Below are 22,624 nucleotides of genomic sequence, written 5' to 3' on the forward strand. Positions count from 1 at the left end.
AGTGCGGCGCGTGACACGCTACATCTCTGCTCGGGTGAACACCAACATCTGCGGGCAAACACTAAAGCTGTGAACTGTGGGAGTGGAGCGAATCTAGTTCATCTCTCCAGAGTCGGTCCCGCTCAGGGAGAACCCAATCTGAAGAGTGGCAGAACAGGCTTGACCAGCAGGTTAAAGAGCACTGGCCGAGGACAGCGTTTAGGAGACTGAAGATCTGTATGCTGATTCTTATGGATTCAGACTTGGAATAAAAGTCCACTTTTTTGATATTTAAGAATGTATACAAGCATAATTAATAGTTACTGCTTTATTAAAGGAGTAGTTCACTTTTGAAAAAAACTTTTGCTGATAATTTACTCGCCCCCATGTCATCCAAGATGTCCACGTCTTTCTTTCTTCAGTCGAAAAGAACTTTAGGTTTTTGATGAAAACATTCCAGGATTTCTCCATATAATGGACTTCAATGGGAACCAAACGGTTCAAGGTCAAAGGGCTTAAAACGACACCAGACGATGAATAAGGGTCTTATCAAGCGAAACGATCGCTCAGTTAAAGGGGACATATCATGCAAAATCCACTTTTTTAGCCCTTAAATGCATTTTGTTGTATATTTGGAGTGTTTATAAGTACAGAAAAGATGAAATTATTCTCTTCAGGTGCTTCGTTTATATCTTTATATTCTGTTTTGGTCATATTTTTTAACTTTTTAAGATTTTTCTGTTGTCTATGACGTTTTTGAACTACAGCGTCACCGTATTTGCAGAGGAACTGACGAATAAGGACATCGACTACCGGCCCAACACTTCGAGAAATCCGCCATTATTGTTTCTCGCTCCGATTTTGTAGTCCGAGCTCAATGATGCAGAATGAGAATGAGAATGAGATGCAGTTACGAGAGGTTGTTGGATGTACGTTAGTGACCTGAAGCACTTCAAGGATTCCCACTTCAACAACCTCCGCCAGTAACCGCCAGTATACAGAAGGGTTTGCCGATTGACTTCGTCTGAATGAGAGTTAACGTTAGGGTTGTGCCGATAGATCGACGATAGTCTGACATATCGCCGATGGCAGATTTGACGATATCAATACGATAATTGTCTCGTTTTACCATAATGTATTAAATTATTATTATTAGGCCTATTATTATTATTATTATTATAAAGCTAGTATTGTTATTAAATGAATATTAGGAACTACAATTAATTTGCCTTGCCTAAATTTACAACGACATCACCTCATAACAATTGCAACAACACACGCACTAATGAGGACTCCTCTAAGAGAATGTTTTTAAAACAGACTAAACATCCCACATCAAAATTTAATTGCAAGGTGATCCATTCACAAATTATCAAGTGTGCTCGTTTTAACAGACGCAAAATTCAATTTCCTACAGATCCAAGATGAAAACGGCATCGTTGTTCGTAAGTAGCCTATTTGTTTCCGTGACACATTAACAAAACGTTTAATGACACTAACACCAAAAACAATACAATTACTAAATAGTAGCCTATTAATAATAATATCACTAAAATAGTATTATAGTTACCGTTATCATCGTCGTCTCTGAGGGAACGCGGCGTTAATGCAGATGCCGAAAGCAGTCCGTTTTTACTTTCACTTTCAGAGATAGAGCGCGTTTACATGCGACGACTTTCTTAACCTGATTATGTTGAATAAACTTGACAATGCATGTGGTCATGTAAACGTTTCCTTTATCAGAGTCAAGTCATAAGTATAAGTATAAACCGATCGACTCAGCTAGACGTTTGGCCCTTGCTCTTGTTTCTATCGGCATTTAAAACACATTAACCCGCGTACTTCAAAATGCTGCATGTAACGGCATGAGGATAGGCTAATGTGTCCGTAAATTTCCCGTTGACAAACAAAAGGATTAGGATCTCTTTTTTTTTTTTTTTTTTTACCTCACTATACCAGGAAATAACCTGTTCCTATTAATAAACACTCCACCTTTGCTAGCAAAATAGAAAAAAGATTCTCGTATATAAAACGAAGTAATAAAACAAGCAAATTAATGAGTAGGCTAAATAATCAAGTTAATAATCAAATAAGTTAGCCCCGCCCCCTCACGATAATATCGTGTATCGCCGATCTCACAGGCTGACGATAGGACGATATGAAAATGGAGCATATCGCCCAACACTAGTTAACGTTAACGTTAAATTCCTTCTATCTTTGGAGACGACGAACAGAGCGTTTCGATAAGCTGTAAACATTGTTAATAAAAATAAAGTACTTTACTTTCTTAAAACACATGGTGGTCATGGTTTGTCTTTCTTTGTCTTTGTTTTGAAGTAACGTTACACGTCTGCAGTATTATTGTTCTTGAGTTTCATCAATGGTCATTTAGCTGCTTTTCTAAACGTATCATATTATCAATACAGATTGTTTGTGGTAAGATTAGACCGTAGTCATTTATCTTGTCAGTGAGCTTGTTTTAACAAGAGAAATAGTCGACTTTCACTAATAACACAAAACAGTTAACTCACATTGTTCTGCGGGTTCGTCGTCGTCTTTATCAACTCGTTCGCTCTGGCTCGAATATGTAAGGCTTGATGGACAAGTCTTCCGTTGTTGACCTTTTATTAAAGTGTGAATAAAAATGTTCTTTGAAGGTATCGTATATAACCGTATATCTCTAATCAAACTACAATAATGGCCGAACGTGGGGAGTTGAACCGACCGTGAACTCATCGACCTGGAGAGCGGGCGGGGTGTGACGCATCTCCTTTTTATTTAAAGGGGCCGCTTTGAAACGGGTCGCTCACAGACGCACATCAGAAAAGGGGTAGAAAAGGGGCTTGTGGAGCTATAATAATGAGGAATTCAGACCCAAGCATTGCAGTTATGCTTTATATAGACCACAACGGTATGATTTATATGTACAAATGAATGATTTAAAAGCATGATATGTACCCTTTAATAAAAAAATAACAAAGTTTAAGTTTTATAAGCTCAAATGGTCTCCTTGCTCTGTTCTGTGATGCGCGTTCGTGACTCTCCTGTTCGAACTCGTTCATCAAAATGAACGAATCGTTTCCCGAGTCAACTCGTTCATTTCATTCGTTGAATTAAAGAAATGACTCATAAAAAGATTTGTTCATTTTGATGAACGAGTTCGAACAGGAGAGTCACGAACGCGCATCACAGAACAGAGCAAGGCGAGCATTTGAGCTTATAAAACTTAAACTTTGTTATTTATTTATTAAATGAGCGATCGTTTCGCTTGATAAGACAGGCGAAGATATTATGAGAAATGTTTTTTGACCTTTGATTCATGTAAGACTACTGTAGGATATCCCAAACAAAAGCAGGAACCTTTAAAATGGCATAATACGGGCACTTTGAAGCGCATTTAATGTTCTACGGAAGAAGAAAATCAGGTTCGGGACGTAGTATTTTCGGCTGATCTGTCCTCTGCACATGTTGACTCGGGCATCATCTCACGGCCGGGATAATCCATGCGAGGCATTCTGGGGTGGAAAGAGTCTATTTTCAGAGCGGCGGTATGAAAAGGTCAGGTCAGCTGGTGTTTAATGACTGCAGGATCCTGCTTTACAGAGACTGAAGTATAAAAGCGGGAGTTTTCAGAGGTGAGTCTCCGTGTCTGTTGTTTGGAGGAAAATGCCAACAGCGATCTGTCCTGTCTCTTAAGCCCCAGTGCTAGCGCGCAGATAAACGGCCCCGCTCAACACATTTCATTTTGCCACCCTCAATTTCCCTCATTCTTTGGTGTCCGCTCGTACAGCGGCGTCGAGGTTTAACGGCTCGTGCGGCTTTGGGGAATATAATCTCTTCCTGGGTCAGAGGTCAGACGGTGAGCTCAAAAGGCCACATATTAAAGGCAGAGGAACTGATAGGGATGAGGAGGTGAGGATCCGAGATTATCAGGTGTGGTAGAGAAACTGTTACTGCGATTACAGGCTGTGTAAGACTGTTCTCTCCATGACACATGGGGCTTGTTAATCTAATGGACCCTCACTCTCAGAGTTAACATGTTCTTCAAAGCGCTAAGTTAGCATAGATATCATACACAACCTTTCTCTAGTGCTGGTCTGTTATGAGCCAGAGTCTGCCCCGTGTATATTGTCTCAGTGTGTGTGTGTGTGTGTGTGTGTGTGTGTTTGTTTGTGTTACAGGTAGGCGGTCTCCTGGATAATGTCCACACCTGATCCAGATATAAAACACCCCAAACACTCAAGGTTGGCAAGTTTAAATTGTATTTAGTTTTTTTATTTAAGTTTTGGTAATTGTAGAGGTTAATCAAAGGTTGTTTTGTTAGTTATTTAGGCCGTGTCTGCCCCTGACGCTAAACCCTTTTGAAAATAACACTTGGTAGTGAGACTCATTCCTCCCTTTCCCGTTACGACTGACCCCTATCCCGGGTTTAAGAGCCTCCATCACAAATAGAGTAAATCAATCTGGAGAACTTCACGGACATATAAACATGGATGCTTCAGAGAGGACCCGAAGCAATGATGTGAAGTGTTTCTGACCTGTGGGACTCCGAGGACACCACCACCACGCGGGCCGGAGCCGACAGCCTCAGGACGTCCAGCAGGAGCTGCACCAGGTAGAAGTGAGCGAGATGGCAGATCTGGAAGGTGGACTCCAGCCCGTCCTCCGTCAGTCTCCAGGGCTGCGTGCAGACGGCTGCGTTACACACCAGCACGTGCAGAGGCCTTCAGAAACACAGAGGGAAACACACGCTTAAAAACAGCATTCTGTTAGTCAAAGCAAATACACAACTAAAACAACACAAGAAAACATAAACAAAACAAAATAATAAAACAAAACAAAAAACAACAGAAAACTAAAACTAAACCAACTAAAACTATATAAAAAAACTTCAACAACACAAAAACAAACAAAACAAAACAATTAAAAACAAAACAAACAAAATGAAACAAACACACCCAAACAAAACAATAAAACCAACCCATAAGAACACCAAAACAATAAAGAAAAAAAACATAAATATTAAAACAACATTAAAATAAAAAACAATAAATACAACACAACAAAAACACCAAAAGAGAACCCCTAAAACTAAAAGAAAAACAATAAAACAAAAACAAACACCAAAACAAAACCCTAAAACTAAAAGAAAAGCAATAAAACAAAAACAAACACCAAAACAAAACCCTAAAACTAAAAGAAAAACAATAAAACAAAAACAAACACCAAAACAAAACCCCAAAGGTAAAGAAAAACAATAAAACAAAAACAAACACCAAAACAAACCCCTAAAACTAAAAGAAAAACAATAAAACAAAAACAAACACCAAAACAAAACCCCAAAGGTAAAGAAAAACAATAAAACAAAAACAAACACCAAAACAAAACCCTAAAACTAAAAAAATAAAACAAAAACAAACAACATCAAAACAGAACCCTAAAACTAAAAGAAAAGCAATAAAACAAAAACAAACACCAAAACAAAACCCTAAAACTAAAAGAAAAACAATAAAACAAAAACAAACACCAAAACAAAACCCTAAAACTAAAACAAAAACAATAAAACAAAAACAAACACCAAAACAAAACCCCAAAGGTAAAGAAAAACAATAAAACAAAAACAAACACCAAAACAAAACCCTAAAACTAAAAGAAAAACAATAAAACAAAAACAACACCAAAACAAAACCCTACAACTAAAACAAAAACAATAAAACAAAAACAAACACCAAAACAAAACCCCAAAGGTAAAGAAAAACAATAAAACAAAAACAAACACCAAAACAAAACCCTAAAACTAAAAGAAAAACAATAAAACAAAAACAAACACCAAAACAAAACCCTAAAACTAAAAGAAAAACAATAAAACAAACACCAAAACAAAACCCCAAAGGTAAAGAAAAACAATAAAACAAAAACAAACACCAAAACAAAACCCTAAAACTAAAAGAAAAACAATAAAACAAAAACAAACACCAAAACAAAACCCTAAAACTAAAAAAATAAAACAAACACAAACACCAAAACAAAACCCTAAAACTAAAACAATAAAACAAAAACAAACAACATCAAAACAAAACCCTAAAACTAAAAGAAAAACAATAAAACAAAAACAAACACCAAAACAAAACCCTAAAACTAAAAGAAAAACAATAAAACAAAAACAAACACCAAAACAAAACCCTAAAACTAAAACAATAAAACAAAAACAAACAACATCAAAACAAAACCCTACAACTAAAAGTAAAACAATAAAACAAAAACAAACAACACTAAAACAAAACCCTAACTAAAAGAAAAACAATAAAAAACTAAATCTAAAACAAAACCATAAACAACACAAAAAACCCAAAACAAAATAAAAATTAAAATTAAAACAAAACAAACACTAAAACAAAACCACAAAAACCTCCCAAACGAAAACAAATGACAGATTAAACAAAACCCCTTCTGAACGGAACTGGGGATTAAACACAGTCCGCACATGGGCTGGTGTCTGATCCAAGGTCAGTGTGGGCAGCCGTCCGTCAGCGCGAGGAACGACGGCTTCTGAGATCTCTCTGTTTGACAGAGTCGCTCCACTGGTCCCGAAACCACGGCCATACAGCAGAATAATCCAAATCCACCCCACCAATTTTTAATTTCTTCCATTAGAATTAATTACGAAGCCCACAGGCAATTTGTGTACTTCATATTAAATACTGCCTGCACTATTAATTAAAAACTGGTTGCTGGAAAATTAATGGAGGAATTGTTATGCCCCTGCTTTAATGAGTCTTCTCTATGACATTAAAAAAAGTACACTTCACATTTCCCTTCAGGTTCTGTGCGGAACGCAGCGTGCATCAGTGGAAGCGCACGGCATCATGGGAAATGCTTACACAGTCATGTGCTTCATTAGAAACACGTTCGAGTCGCAACTGACCAAAGAACAGTTTGTGTGCTGGATCACATCAGCTTTACTTCTGAAATACAACATGAGTCCAACAGGGTTACATCTAATAAAATAAAACAAACGCAAAATATAATATAATATAATATAATATAATATAATATAATATAATATAATATAATATAATATAATATAATATAATATAATATAATATAATAAATATAATATAATAAATATAATGCAATATTATATGTATTCATATAAAATATAAATAAAAAATGTTAAAACAAGAAATATATAATAAAAAAATAATATTAATCAATTTTATAATGAGATTATTTAATGCTTTTCAAAATATCAAAATATTGTTCATATTTTTATTTTTTTTTTATTTTTTATGGATTTTTATATCATATAACAAATGCAATATATATTTAATAATATTTCACACATACAGTGAATATAAAATAATATATATAAATCATATTTGAACCTTTGCACCTGTCATGTAAATATAATATTATTGTGTGTGTATATGCAGTTTAACCTGCAATTGAATTGAGCCCCACAAACTACTGAACTTGATAATACTGTATATAGGGTTTTATCAGGAAATGCATGCTATGGAGCTGGCAATGAATATGACTGACATTTTACACACACACACACACACACACACACGCACACACACCCGAGGAGCCGTTCACCTCCCGCTGGAGAACATGACCCGCTGGAAACATCTGTGGAGGAAACTGATCTACTCTCCAATGCTGACTGACAATCTCACTCACACACACACTCACACACACACACACAGATCTCTCTGGGACTTAATGAAGCGTGGACTCAGAAAGAGGGAGTGATTGTACCTGCGAGAGAACACCATTAAACTTTATGACTTTCACGCTTGTGTTTGAGAGCGTGTAATGGAAGAGGAGCATGTCTGTGATGCTCGCGAGCAGGAGATAACGGATCCCACGAGTGACACACGGAAAACACCCGCAAACCAGGAACACACAACCACACACACACACAACACTTCAACGGACGCTCATTCCTTAACATCCCGATCTGCTGGAATACATCAGATCCAAACCAGCGGTTGAACCACTTCAGATGCTTTAAGCTGACCATTAGCCGGCGGCGGGTGAGCACATGTTCATCTCAAACCCTGTTTATTATATCTGAGAAACTTGCCAACAGTTTCGGTACAGTTGAAACACTGATTAAAAAGTATGTAAATCTAATTGGTAATTTTTTATATCACACTAAAATAAAAAAAACAAACCTGAAAATAAAATAATCAGATGAAAATATTATGCAAATATTTTAATTAAAAATAATTGCATATAAATAAAACTAATGGATGGATGGATGGATGGACGGATGATATACAACAATGGATGGACTGACAGACGTACAGACGGACGCAAGGATACACAATGATACACAGAAATGGATGGATGGGTGGATGGATGGATGGATGGATGGATGGATGGATGGATGGAATGATACACAACAATGGGTGGATGGATGATGGAATGATACACAGAAATGGATGGATGGATGGATGGATGGATGCAATGACACACAACAATGGATGGATGGATGATGGAATGATACACAGAAATGGATGGATGGGTGGATGGATGGATGGATGGATGGATGGATGGATGGATGGATGGATGGATGGATGGATGGATGATACACAACAATGGGTGGATGGATGATGGAATGATACACAGAAATGGATGGATGGATGGATGGATGGATGCAATGACACACAACAATGGATGGATGGATGATGGAATGATACACAGAAATGGATGGATGGGTGGATGGATGGATGGGTGGATGGATGGATGGAATGATATACAACAATGGGTGGATGGATGATGGAATGATACACAGAAATGGATGGATGGATGGATGGATGGATGGATGGATGCAATGACACACAACAATGGATGGATGGATGGATGGATAGATGGATGCAATGACACACAACAATGGATGGATGGATGATGGAATGATACACAGAAATGGATGGATGGGTGGATGGATGGATGGGTGGATGGATGGATGGATGGATGGATGGAATGATACACAACAATGGGTGGATGGATGGATGGATGGATGGATGGATGGATGGATGGATGCAATGACACACAGAAATGGATGGATGGGTGGGTGGATGGATGGATGGATGATGGAATGATACACAGAAATGGAGGGATGGATGGATGGATGCAATGATACACAACAATGGATGGATGGATGGATGGATGATGGAATGATACACAACAATGGATGGATGGATGGATGGATGGATGGATGGATGGGTGGATGGATGCAATGATACACAACAATGGATGGATGGATGGATGGATGGATGATGGAATGATACACAGAATGGATGGATGGATGGATGGATGGATGGGTGGATGGATGCAATGATACACAACAATGGATGGATGGATGATGGAATGATACACAGAAATGGATGGATGGATGGATGGATGGATGGGTGGATGGATGCAATGATACACAACAATGGATGGATGGATGGATGGATGATGGAATGATACACAGAATGGATGGATGGATGGATGGATGATGGAATGATACACAGAAATGGATGGATGGATGGATGGATGGATGGGTGGATGGATGCAATGATACACAACAATGGATGGATGGATGGATGGATGGATGGATGATGGAATGATACACAGAATGGATGGATGGATGGATGGATGGGTGGATGGATGCAATGATACACAACAATGGATGGATGGATGGATGGATGGATGATGGAATGATACACAGAAATGGATGGATGGATGGATGGATGGATGGGTGGATGGATGCAATGATACACAACAATGGATGGATGGATGGATGGATGATGGAATGATACACAGAATGGATGGATGGATGGATGGATGGATGGATGGATGGGTGGATGGATGCAATGATACACAACAATGGATGGATGGATGGATGGATGGATGATGGAATGATACACAGAATGGATGGATGGATGGATGGATGGGTGGATGGATGCAATGATACACAACAATGGATGGATGGATGGATGGATGGATGGATGGATGGATGATGGAATGATACACAACAATGGATGGATGGATGATGGAATGATACACAGAAATGGATGGATGGATGGATGGATGATGGAATGATACACAACAATGGATGGATGGATGGATGGATGATGGAATGATACACAACAATGGATGGATGGATGGATGGATGATGGAATGATACACAACAATGGATGGATGGATGGATGATGGAATGATACACAGAAATGGATGGATGGATGGATGGATGCAATGATACACAACAATGGGTGGATGGATGGATGGATGATGGAATGATACACAGAATGGATGGATGGGTGGATGGATGCAATGATACACAACAATGGATGGATGGATGATGGATGGATGATGGAATGATACACAACAATGGATGGATGGAGTGAAACACAACAATTGATGGATGAATGATTGATCCATCATCCAATTGATGAGTGGTGCGTGTGAGCAGACCACACGCACCACTTTAGAAACTATACACACAAAAACATCAAGCTATAGTTTAGAAGCTCTTCTGATGAGAGCCAGAAAAACACAGACAGTGGCCCTGATGATGCGATGGAGGTATTTTAAGATATCGTACACCAAATCTCTTCTTTTCTACATTTCTTGTTAAACTAAATATCTCTCTCTCTCTCTCTCTCTCTCTCTCTCTCTCTCTCTCTCTCTCTCTCTCTCTCTCTCTCTCCGTGTAATTTCTCCGGTTGATTTGGAAATGGGCCTCAGTGGGAAGCAGCGTTGTTGTTTGCATGATAATCCTACTGTTGTGTCTTCTGATTTAACAACTGCGGCTCACACACACACTCGTTCTGAGACGCCCCCCCGCCAGGCGTGTCTTCATAAGCAAAAAGCTAACAAATGGTTTTAATAGCTTAGGCCACATAATGTAAAAACTCCCTTTAAACTTATTAATGCGATCAGGGGGGTCTTCCACAAATGTGCAATTTACGTGTCGGGGCGAGCGGGGGCGGAAACGAGTGAACCGGGAGGAATAACGCTCCATACTTACTTTAAAGAACCCCCAGGGCACGACCTTTGACCTGAGAATAATCTCTGCCCATAAAAGAATGATTGCTTTTGTCTCCCTCCACTCCGACCGGCCGTCATTAAGAGCCGCGTTTATGGGCCGCCGAGAAAATGTGTGGCTAACAGAGAGATGCTTTAAAATAGACAGACACACATAAACTGTGTTACACAGACGGCACCCACAAACACACGGTCATTAGCAAAGCCACGACGGGTAAGAGTAATTCTGTGGAGACACTGATAACACACACACACACACTGTAAAAGACTATTCTCACAGAGCTAAGGTTTAATGGGCGATGAGATGTTAAATGTACATCTCTGGATCTCTTTGTTATGAAGTCTCTTTTTCTCTTAACTGGCATTGATGGTTTAATGAAGAACCTTCGTCATCCAAGGAATCTTTCCATTGCACAAAACATTCTTAATAGGTCCTCAATATTAATTAAAGTGTTCTTCACACAACGATAATATATATATATATATATATATATATATATATATATATATATATATATATATATATATATATATATATATATATATGTTACGAAAGGAAATACAAATGGTTCTTCTGTGGCATCTCTGATATATGTTTATATCGGTCGTCGTCACATTCAAAAGCAACATCAGTTGGAGGAGCACAACATATATGTAGAACACATGTAAAAAAAACATGGCAAAAAGGGTTTTTGATATATCATAGTGTCTTTCAGCGGCCGTCCATGCTCAACATTATACTGTCTCTGTCTATAAACCTGCCATTACTACAGCAGCACTATTAGCAGAGTTTATATTTATTATATAGACACAAAGTGCTATTATACACACACAATATATACAAGGTCATATAAACATTTCATATTTAGTTGTCAGCCATTACATTTTACTAATGTGTTGTGCTTTCATTGTAGAGGGATTCCATGAAATAAGTTATTCATCTGAGCCATCTGACCAATCAGAGCAGAGTAGACCAATCACAACAGACTGGGTCATCTGATCAATCAGAGCAAAGTAGACCAATCACAACAGACTGGGCCATCTGACCAATCAGAGCAGAGTAGACCAATCACAACAGACTGAGCCATCTGACCAATCAGATAAGACCAATCACAACAGACTGGGCCATCTGACCAATCAGAGCACAGTAGACCAATCACAACCGACTGGGTCATCTGGCCAATCAGAGTTGAGCAGATCAATCACAACAGACTGGGTCATCTGACCAATCAGAGCACAGTAGACCAATCACAACCGACTGGGTCATCTGACCAATCAGAGCAGAGTAGACCAATCACAGCAGACTGGGTCATCTGACCAATCAGGGCAGAGTAGACCAATCACAACAGACTGGGCCATCTGACCAATCAGAGCAGAGTAGACCAATCACAACAGACTGGGCCATCTGACCAATCAGAGCAGAGTAGACCAATCACAACAGACTGGGTCATCTGACCAATCAGAGCAGAGTAGACCAATCACAACAGACTGGGTCATCTGACCAATCAGAGCAGAGTAGACCAATCACAACAGACTGGGTCATCTGACCAATCAGGGCAGAGTAGACCAATCACAACAGACTGGACCATCTGACCAATCAGGGCAGAGTAGACCAATCACAACAGACTGGACCATCTGACCAATCAGAGCAGAGTAGACCAATCACAACAGACTGGGTCATCTGACCAATCAGAGCAGAGTAGACCAATCACAACAGACTGGGTCATCTGACCAATCAGAGCAGAGTAGACCAATCACAACAGACTGGGTCATCTGACCAATCAGAGCAGAGTAGACCAATCACAACAGACTGGGTCATCTGACGAATCAGAGCAGAGTAGACCAATCACAACAGACTGGGTCATCTGACCAATCAGAGCAGAGTAGACCAATCCCAACAGACTGGGTCATCTGACCAATCAGAGCTGAGTAGACCAATCACAACAGACTGGGTCATCTGACCAATCAGAGCAGAGTAGACCAATCACAACAGACTGGGTCATCTGACCAATCAGAGCAGAGTAGACCAATCCCAACAGACTGGGTCATCTGACCAATCAGAGCTGAGTAGACCAATCACAACAGACTGGATCATCTGACCAATCAGAGCAGAGTAGACCAATCCCAACAGACTGGGTCATCTGACCAATCAGAGCTGAGTAGACCAATCACAACAGACTGGGCCATCTGACCAATCAGAGCAGAGTAGACCAATCACAACAGACTGGGTCATCTGACCAATCAGAGCTGAGTAGACCAATCACAACAGACTGGGTCATCTGACCAATCAGAGCAGAGTAGACCAATCACAACAGACTGGGTCATCTGACCAATCAGAGTAGAGTAGACCAATCACAACAGACTGGGTCATCTGACCAATCAGAGCAGAGTAGACCAATCACAACAGACTGGGTCATCTGACCAATCAGAGCAGAGTAGACCAATCCCAACAGACTGGGTCATCTGACCAATCAGAGCTGAGTAGACCAATCACAACAGACTGGGTCATCTGACCAATCAGAGCAGAGTAGACCAATCCCAACAGACTGGGTCATCTGACCAATCAGAGCTGAGTAGACCAATCACAACAGACTGGGCCATCTGACCAATCAGAGCAGAGTAGACCAATCACAACAGACTGGGTCATCTGACCAATCAGAGCTGAGTAGACCAATCACAACAGACTGGGTCATCTGACCAATCAGAGCAGAGTAGACCAATCACAACAGACTGGGTCATCTGACCAATCAGAGCAGAGTAGACCAATCACAACAGACTGGGTCATCTGACCAATCAGAGCTGAGTAGACCAATCACAACAGACTGGGTCATCTGACCAATCAGAGCAGAGTAGACCAATCACAACAGACTGGGTCATCTGACCAATCAGGGCAGAGTAGACCAATCACAACAGACTGGGCCATCTGACCAATCAGAGCTGAGTAGACCAATCACAACAGACTGGGTCATCTGACCAATCAGAGCAGAGTAGACCAATCACAACAGACTGGGTCATCTGACCAATCAGGGCAGAGTAGACCAATCACAACAGACTGGGTCATCTGACCAATCAGAGCAGAGTAGACCAATCACAACAGACTGGGTCATCTGACCAATCAGAGCTGAGTAGACCAATCACAACAGACTGGGTCATCTGACCAATCAGAGCAGAGTAGACCAATCACAACAGACTGGGTCATCTGACCAATCAGGGCAGAGTAGACCAATCACAACAGACTGGGTCATCTGACCAATCAGAGCTGAGTAGACCAATCACAACAGACTGGGCCATCTGACCAATCAGAGCAGAGTAGACCAATCACAACAGACTGGGTCATCTGACCAATCAGAGCTGAGTAGACCAATCACAACAGACTGGGTCATCTGACCAATCAGAGCAGAGTAGACCAATCACAACAGACTGGGTCATCTGACCAATCAGGGCAGAGTAGACCAATCACAACAGACTGGGCCATCTGACCAATCAGAGCTGAGTAGACCAATCACAACAGACTGGGTCATCTGACCAATCAGAGCAGAGTAGACCAATCACAACAGACTGGGTCATCTGACCAATCAGGGCAGAGTAGACCAATCACAACAGACTGGGTCATCTGACCAATCAGAGCAGAGTAGACCAATCACAACAGACTGGGCCATCTGACCAATCAGAGCAGAGTAGACCAATCACAACAGACTGGGTCATCTGACCAATCAGAGCTGAGTAGACCAATCACAACAGACTGGGTCATCTGACCAATCAGAGCAGAGTAGACCAATCACAACAGACTGGGTCATCTGACCAATCAGGGCAGAGTAGACCAATCACAACAGACTGGGTCATCTGACCAATCAGAGCTGAGTAGACCAATCACAACAGACTGGGTCATCTGACCAATCAGAGCAGAGTAGACCAATCACAACAGACTGGGTCATCTGACCAATCAGAGCAGAGTAGACCAATCACAACAGACTGGGTCATCTGACCAATCAGGGCAGAGTAGACCAATCACAACAGACTGGGTCATCTGACCAATCAGAGCAGAGTAGACCAATCACAACAGACTGGGCCATCTGACCAATCAGAGCAGAGTAGACCAATCACAACAGACTGGGTCATCTGACCAATCAGAGCTGAGTAGACCAATCACAACAGACTGGGTCATCTGACCAATCAGAGCAGAGTAGACCAATCACAACAGACTGGGTCATCTGACCAATCAGGGCAGAGTAGACCAATCACAACAGACTGGGCCATCTGACCAATCAGAGCTGAGTAGACCAATCACAACAGACTGGGTCATCTGACCAATCAGAGCAGAGTAGACCAATCACAACAGACTGGGTCATCTGACCAATCAGGGCAGAGTAGACCAATCACAACAGACTGGGTCATCTGACCAATCAGAGCAGAGTAGACCAATCACAACAGACTGGGTCATCTGACCAATCAGAGCTGAGTAGACCAATCACAACAGACTGGGTCATCTGACCAATCAGAGCAGAGTAGACCAATCACAACAGACTGGGTCATCTGACCAATCAGGGCAGAGTAGACCAATCACAACAGACTGGGTCATCTGACCAATCAGAGCTGAGTAGACCAATCACAACAGACTGGGCCATCTGACCAATCAGAGCAGAGTAGACCAATCACAACAGACTGGGTCATCTGACCAATCAGAGCTGAGTAGACCAATCACAACAGACTGGGTCATCTGACCAATCAGAGCAGAGTAGACCAATCACAACAGACTGGGTCATCTGACCAATCAGGGCAGAGTAGACCAATCACAACAGACTGGGTCATCTGACCAATCAGAGCTGAGTAGACCAATCACAACAGACTGGGCCATCTGACCAATCAGAGCAGAGTAGACCAATCACAACAGACTGGGTCATCTGACCAATCAGAGCTGAGTAGACCAATCACAACAGACTGGGTCATCTGACCAATCAGAGCAGAGTAGACCAATCACAACAGACTGGGTCATCTGACCAATCAGGGCAGAGTAGACCAATCACAACAGACTGGGTCATCTGACCAATCAGAGCTGAGTAGACCAATCACAACAGACTGGGCCATCTGACCAATCAGAGCAGAGTAGACCAATCACAACAGACTGGGTCATCTGACCAATCAGGGCAGAGTAGACCAATCACAACAGACTGGGTCATCTGACCAATCAGAGCAGAGTAGACCAATCACAACAGACTGGGTCATCTGACCAATCAGGGCAGAGTAGACCAATCACAACAGACTGGGTCATCTGACCAATCAGAGCTGAGTAGACCAATCACAACAGACTGGGCCATCTGACCAATCAGAGCAGAGTAGACCAATCACAACAGACTGGGTCATCTGACCAATCAGAGCTGAGTAGACCAATCACAACAGACTGGGTCATCTGACCAATCAGAGCAGAGTAGACCAATCACAACAGACTGGGTCATCTGACCAATCAGGGCAGAGTAGACCAATCACAACAGACTGGGTCATCTGACCAATCAGAGCTGAGTAGACCAATCACAACAGACTGGGCCATCTGACCAATCAGAGCAGAGTAGACCAATCACAACAGACTGGGTCATCTGACCAATCAGAGCTGAGTAGACCAATCACAACAGACTGGGTCATCTGACCAATCAGAGCAGAGTAGACCAATCACAACAGACTGGGTCATCTGACCAATCAGGGCAGAGTAGACCAATCACAACAGACTGGGCCATCTGACCAATCAGAGCTGAGTAGACCAATCACAACAGACTGGGTCATCTGACCAATCAGAGCAGAGTAGACCAATCACAACAGACTGGGTCATCTGACCAATCAGGGCAGAGTAGACCAATCACAACAGACTGGGTCATCTGACCAATCAGAGCAGAGTAGACCAATCACAACAGACTGGGCCATCTGACCAATCAGAGCAGAGTAGACCAATCACAACAGACTGGGTCATCTGACCAATCAGAGCTGAGTAGACCAATCACAACAGACTGGGTCATCTGACCAATCAGAGCAGAGTAGACCAATCACAACAGACTGGGTCATCTGACCAATCAGGGCAGAGTAGACCAATCACAACAGACTGGGTCATCTGACCAATCAGAGCTGAGTAGACCAATCACAACAGACTGGGTCATCTGACCAATCAGAGCAGAGTAGACCAATCACAACAGACTGGGTCATCTGACCAATCAGAGCTGAGTAGACCAATCACAACAGACTGGGTCATCTGACCAATCAGAGCAGAGTAGACCAATCACAACAGACTGGGTCATCTGACCAATCAGGGCAGAGTAGACCAATCACAACAGACTGGGCCATCTGACCAATCAGAGCTGAGTAGACCAATCACAACAGACTGGGTCATCTGACCAATCAGAGCAGAGTAGACCAATCACAACAGACTGGGTCATCTGACCAATCAGGGCAGAGTAGACCAATCACAACAGACTGGGTCATCTGACCAATCAGAGCAGAGTAGACCAATCACAACAGACTGGGTCATCTGACCAATCAGAGCTGAGTAGACCAATCACAACAGACTGGGTCATCTGACCAATCAGAGCAGAGTAGACCAATCACAACAGACTGGGTCATCTGACCAATCAGGGCAGAGTAGACCAATCACAACAGACTGGGTCATCTGACCAATCAGAGCTGAGTAGACCAATCACAACAGACTGGGCCATCTGACCAATCAGAGCAGAGTAGACCAATCACAACAGACTGGGTCATCTGACCAATCAGAGCTGAGTAGACCAATCACAACAGACTGGGTCATCTGACCAATCAGAGCAGAGTAGACCAATCACAACAGACTGGGCCATCTGACCAATCAGAGCAGAGTAGACCAATCACAACAGACTGGGTCATCTGACCAATCAGAGCTGAGTAGACCAATCACAACAGACTGGGTCATCTGACCAATCAGAGTAGAGTAGACCAATCACAACAGACTGGGTCATCTGGCTAATCAGAGCTGAGTAGACCAATCACAACAGACTGGGTCATCTGACCAATCAGAGCAGAGTAGACCAATCACAACAGACTGGGTCATCTGACCAATCAGGGCAGAGTAGACCAATCACAACAGACTGGACCATCTGACCAATCAGGGCAGAGTAGACCAATCACAACAGACTGGGTCATCTGACCAATCAGAGCAGAGTAGACCAATCACAACAGACTGGGTCATCTGACCAATCAGAGCAGAGTAGACCAATCACAACAGACTGGGTCATCTGACCAATCAGAGCAGAGTAGACCAATCACAACAGACTGGGTCATCTGACCAATCAGAGCAGAGTAGACCAATCACAACAGACTGGGCCATCTGACCAATCAGAGCAGAGTAGACCAATCACAACAGACTGGGTCATCTGACCAATCAGAGCAGAGTAGACCAATCACAACAGACTGGGCCATCTGACCAATCAGAGCAGAGTAGACCAATCACAACAGACTGGGTCATCTGACCAATCAGAGCAGAGTAGACCAATCACAACAGACTGGGCCATCTGACCAATCAGAGCAGAGTAGACCAATCACAACAGACTGGGCCATCTGACCAATCAGAGCACACATAATCTCAGTCTGTGAAAAGAGTCCATTGTAAAAAAAATTCCAAAACAAAATTAGAAGCCTTAAAAATCCCTTATACTACTGGGCTGGAATGCTGGAATCTGATTGGCTGACGGACATCATAAGGTATGTATTTCTTTTCAGGGAAACGCAGTGATAAAGTATTTCCAGCAGGTCTTGACCACATCACAGCTCCATATCACTGCGCCACATGATTTCAGTTATTTCAAAGGCCTTTACACCCGTTAACAGCCAAAGACCACAACCCACAACACTGGCCAAGAAAATACATACAGTAAACAAAAAAATGACACATTATTTCTATGTTTTGCCACGTATTTGCATTTTATTATATATGGAAAGCTCTCTCTCCATCTCTCTCTCCCTATCTCTCTCTCTCTCTACCCCTATCTCTATCTCTATCTCTATATCTCTCTCTATCTCTCTCTGAACAGCTAAAGGCAATTATAAGCCATGATTGCATTCTTTGTGTAGAGGGACATCATCTCATAATAACAAACAAAACAAAGCATTTATTGTTAAAACTAAAGTCATCAATTTCTGATATGTAAAGTTATCTAGTTTTATATTTGTGTAGTTAGCCTATATATTATTTCACTGGTCGTCGCTGCATTAGGAGAATATGACGTGGTTTACCATAGACAGCTCGACGGACACACAAGCATGCAAACTTTTCTAAAATAACAGTAACTAGGCTAACTAGTTTCACCGAGAATATTTGCATTTTTCTGTGGCATTATTGCATTTCTCTGCGATTGAACACCTCGAGTCAGGAATTTGTCCACGAGCAATCAATACACAGCGAAATGAAACATCATAGGCCATCAAGTACACTTCACAGCAGACTGAGTCAAACACTACACAACCTGATGAGAACAAAGGGATGAAGTGTTTCCCGTGCCCACCTGAACACACACTGAGGGTGAAGAACAAAGAGAAAGAGAGGGGCGAGCGAGCAGGGCAAGGCGGGGTGGGGGTTTACCAACGGCTACAAAAGAAAAGACGGGCTAGGAAAAAGTGGCGAAAGCAGCTGTGATTGAATTAAGCTCCAATGGCAGTAACTGTTAGTGTGTGTGTGTGTGTGTGTGTGTGTGTGTGTGTGTGCCGGCAGACATCTCGACTGAAACAGAAACAGGGAGGCGTGTTGTGGTCTCACCAGCTGCCTTCTGCCATTCACACCTGAGCACCTCTCCATTCTGATGAGAATTAATCTACTCCACCTCCTCCGGGACACACACACACACACACACACACACACACCGCTAATGAAGAAATACAACCTTGGCCAGGGAGAGAGAGGATATTCATCCATTCATTCACTCACTCGCGGGTCACATGGGCACGAGGAGTGTTTAAAGTGTAAAGTGAGGTCATCAGAGGTCATTCGGCTAAACACATTAAGCCATTTAGCTATTTTTCATACGCAGGATTAGAGATCTGAACAGTGGTTTAGCTCAAACCTCGAACCCATAAACAAACCCCAAGAGCTTATGTTTGCTCTCAGCCAAACAAATGTGCGGTACATGTTTACTTGGAAGCGTCAAAGCGTTACTTTTATGAGCAGAGTCTCCAACCTTTCACGAGCAACTATCCGGAGCTGTGAAGTGGAAAGACGGACAGGGAAAATATAACCCATGGAAACTGAACGCTTCAAAGCGGCAGGGAGAGAGCCGTCTCAATCCCACACGAACTGTGGGTCACTGGGCCAAATAAATGCTTTGGCTCCCAAACTAATGGGTTAATCTGTCCCTCTTATTAAAGGCTAACAGCCTCCATTATGAGCTGACCAGCCCAGATGTGTTCGGGAGATCTGCACAAACCCCAACCGGCACTTTAGCCAACAACACACACCAGGAAAACGTAAATGCATTCACACACACATGCCAATACTAGCTGTACACAAATATGAATGAATACAGACCCAGATAAACCCTAAACCAATTTGCTCCAAAACCCTTCTGACAGATCACAAAAACAAATCACAAAAAAATAAACAAAAAGCAAAATTAAACACAAAAAGCAAAACAATATAAATGCAAAAAACCCAAAAAAGCAAAACAAGACAGACATAACAAGCCAATTAAAACAAAAAAGAAAGGAACAGAACAAAGCAATACAACAGGAGAGGGAGAAAAAAAAACAACAACACAAAAGCAAACCAGGACACAACAGAAACCCAAAGTAAAACAAAGCAAAGCAAAATAAAACACAAAAGCAAACCAAGACAGAACAAGCTAAACAGAACTAAACACAAAGGTAAAGCAAAACACAAAAAGCAAATAAAGCAAGACAAATGAGAGCGAAACACGACAGAACCCGAAGTAAACCCCGAGTAATATATATAATATATACTATATAATATAAACCCAAATAATATATATATACATAACATACAAAGGAAACGCAGAGTCTCAAAATTATAATTTAATTTATTAAAAGTGAATATTCGTTGATAATCAGCACTAAAGGTCCTGTGACTCTGGAAATTAGTTCTGTTTGTGTTTTTATAAAATCCGCTATTCGAAAGCGCGTAATGTAGACCGTTTTATCTTTCCCACACCTGAAGGATTTAGCGAGTCCAGGAACATCGTTTGAAACATTGTACGACTGGCGTCTTTTCACCGTGTGGAGAAACCAGAGCACCTCCGCTTTTACACAGTGTACGCGGTGTAAACTACACGCGACGCCACGCCGCGACACGTGATGAACGTTTTTTTTTTTCCATGTTAATCAGAGTTTTTGTCCTAACCAGACGCGGCGGCGACACGTGAAGTTTCGAATTTAGAAACGGTTCCTATTTCTGCGACGTCGCGGCTGACAGAATGAAGAAATTACGCTATTTATGAGTTCACATTATTTATGTTCAGTTAAAAATAGGTCACTGTGTCACAAGCGATAACGGATAATTTACCTCAGATTTTGAAAGCATATAATATAGCGTTCAAAATGAATTCTATGCAAACATACAACTGTACTTCATAACAAAATTAGTCAATAGCCATGTTTCCATCCACTTGTCAATCGAATTATCTGAAGTTCGGTAAAAAAAACACATGCGAATAAAGCTGGTGAAAGTGTGTTTCCATCAAACGGCTTTAAAGCAAATAAAAACCTGTACGTAATGACGTCACATGCGATCAAAATTGGTATATCAAATTGATTTGAGACATTTTAAGATGTTTCCATTCATTTTCGCACTGAATCGAAAAACATTCTAGCAAACTTTTGCGAACAAAGTTTTGTTAGACAAAACGGATTGCGCCATCGACCAACAAATTCACAAGTTGAAGCCTAATAATGCTTATTATGTGCCAGTTGATAGCGACATATGTATGGGATAATGTATGTGAGGCGGTTGTTGAAGCGGTTGTATTCGCTATAACAACCGCCTCGCTATATATTATCCTGCTCATCAACCAAATAAATAAATAAATCAATTATTTGACACAAAATATTGACTTAAAAACGAGTTTATTGATTTAAAAACGAGTATTGCTTCTGCTAAAGAAAATAGTCTGTTCCGTCTCTGAACTGTGTCCATGGCAACGGTGTGTTATAGCAGCGCCGCAGTCTGTTAACAACAAATAACAGACCACATTATACATTACAATTCAACCAAGCCACGTAAAAACAAGCAAAACTAACCTAAGAAAACAGCGACGCTATAAACATTGCTATGATGATGCCGATGCCCGTAAATGCCCGACGACAGCGGAGGCGACTGTGGTGTGGGAACGACAGCGCTCCATCAGTTCTGGGAGATCGTGGTTCACGGAAACCCTTTGGTTGAAGCATCTTTTTGCTTTGTCCACTTACATCTGTCTTTGTTGACGTCATCCGCCATGTGTGCGCAAACAGACTGGCCGGAAATGAACTCGTCTTCTGACGTGTTGCAACCATAAAAGGGCATAAAACTTAATCGCAATTAATTTATTCGGCAAATAACGTTTCCATCAGCTTTTATCGCATTAGCCGTATATCGATCAAGAGAAAATCC

The 22,624-nt window shown here is 41.6% G+C and overlaps 1 protein-coding gene across 2 annotated transcripts in view; it reads right to left on the minus strand.

Annotated features, from left to right (window-relative positions):
* Positions 1-22,624, minus strand: part of wwox (WW domain containing oxidoreductase) — a 268,954-nt gene that overhangs the window by 164,355 nt on the left and 81,975 nt on the right. For both annotated transcript variants that reach the window (XM_089127979.1, XM_089127980.1), the window contains exon 7: positions 4,518-4,703. In XM_089127979.1, coding sequence (XP_088984105.1) covers positions 4,518-4,703 — 186 coding nt within the window. The remainder of the gene's footprint in view (positions 1-4,517; positions 4,704-22,624) is intronic.

Source organism: Pimephales promelas, chromosome 25 (assembly GCF_988280905.1).
Source record: "Pimephales promelas chromosome 25, fPimPro1.hap1.1, whole genome shotgun sequence".
NCBI classification, from domain to species: Eukaryota; Metazoa; Chordata; class Actinopteri; order Cypriniformes; family Leuciscidae; genus Pimephales; species Pimephales promelas.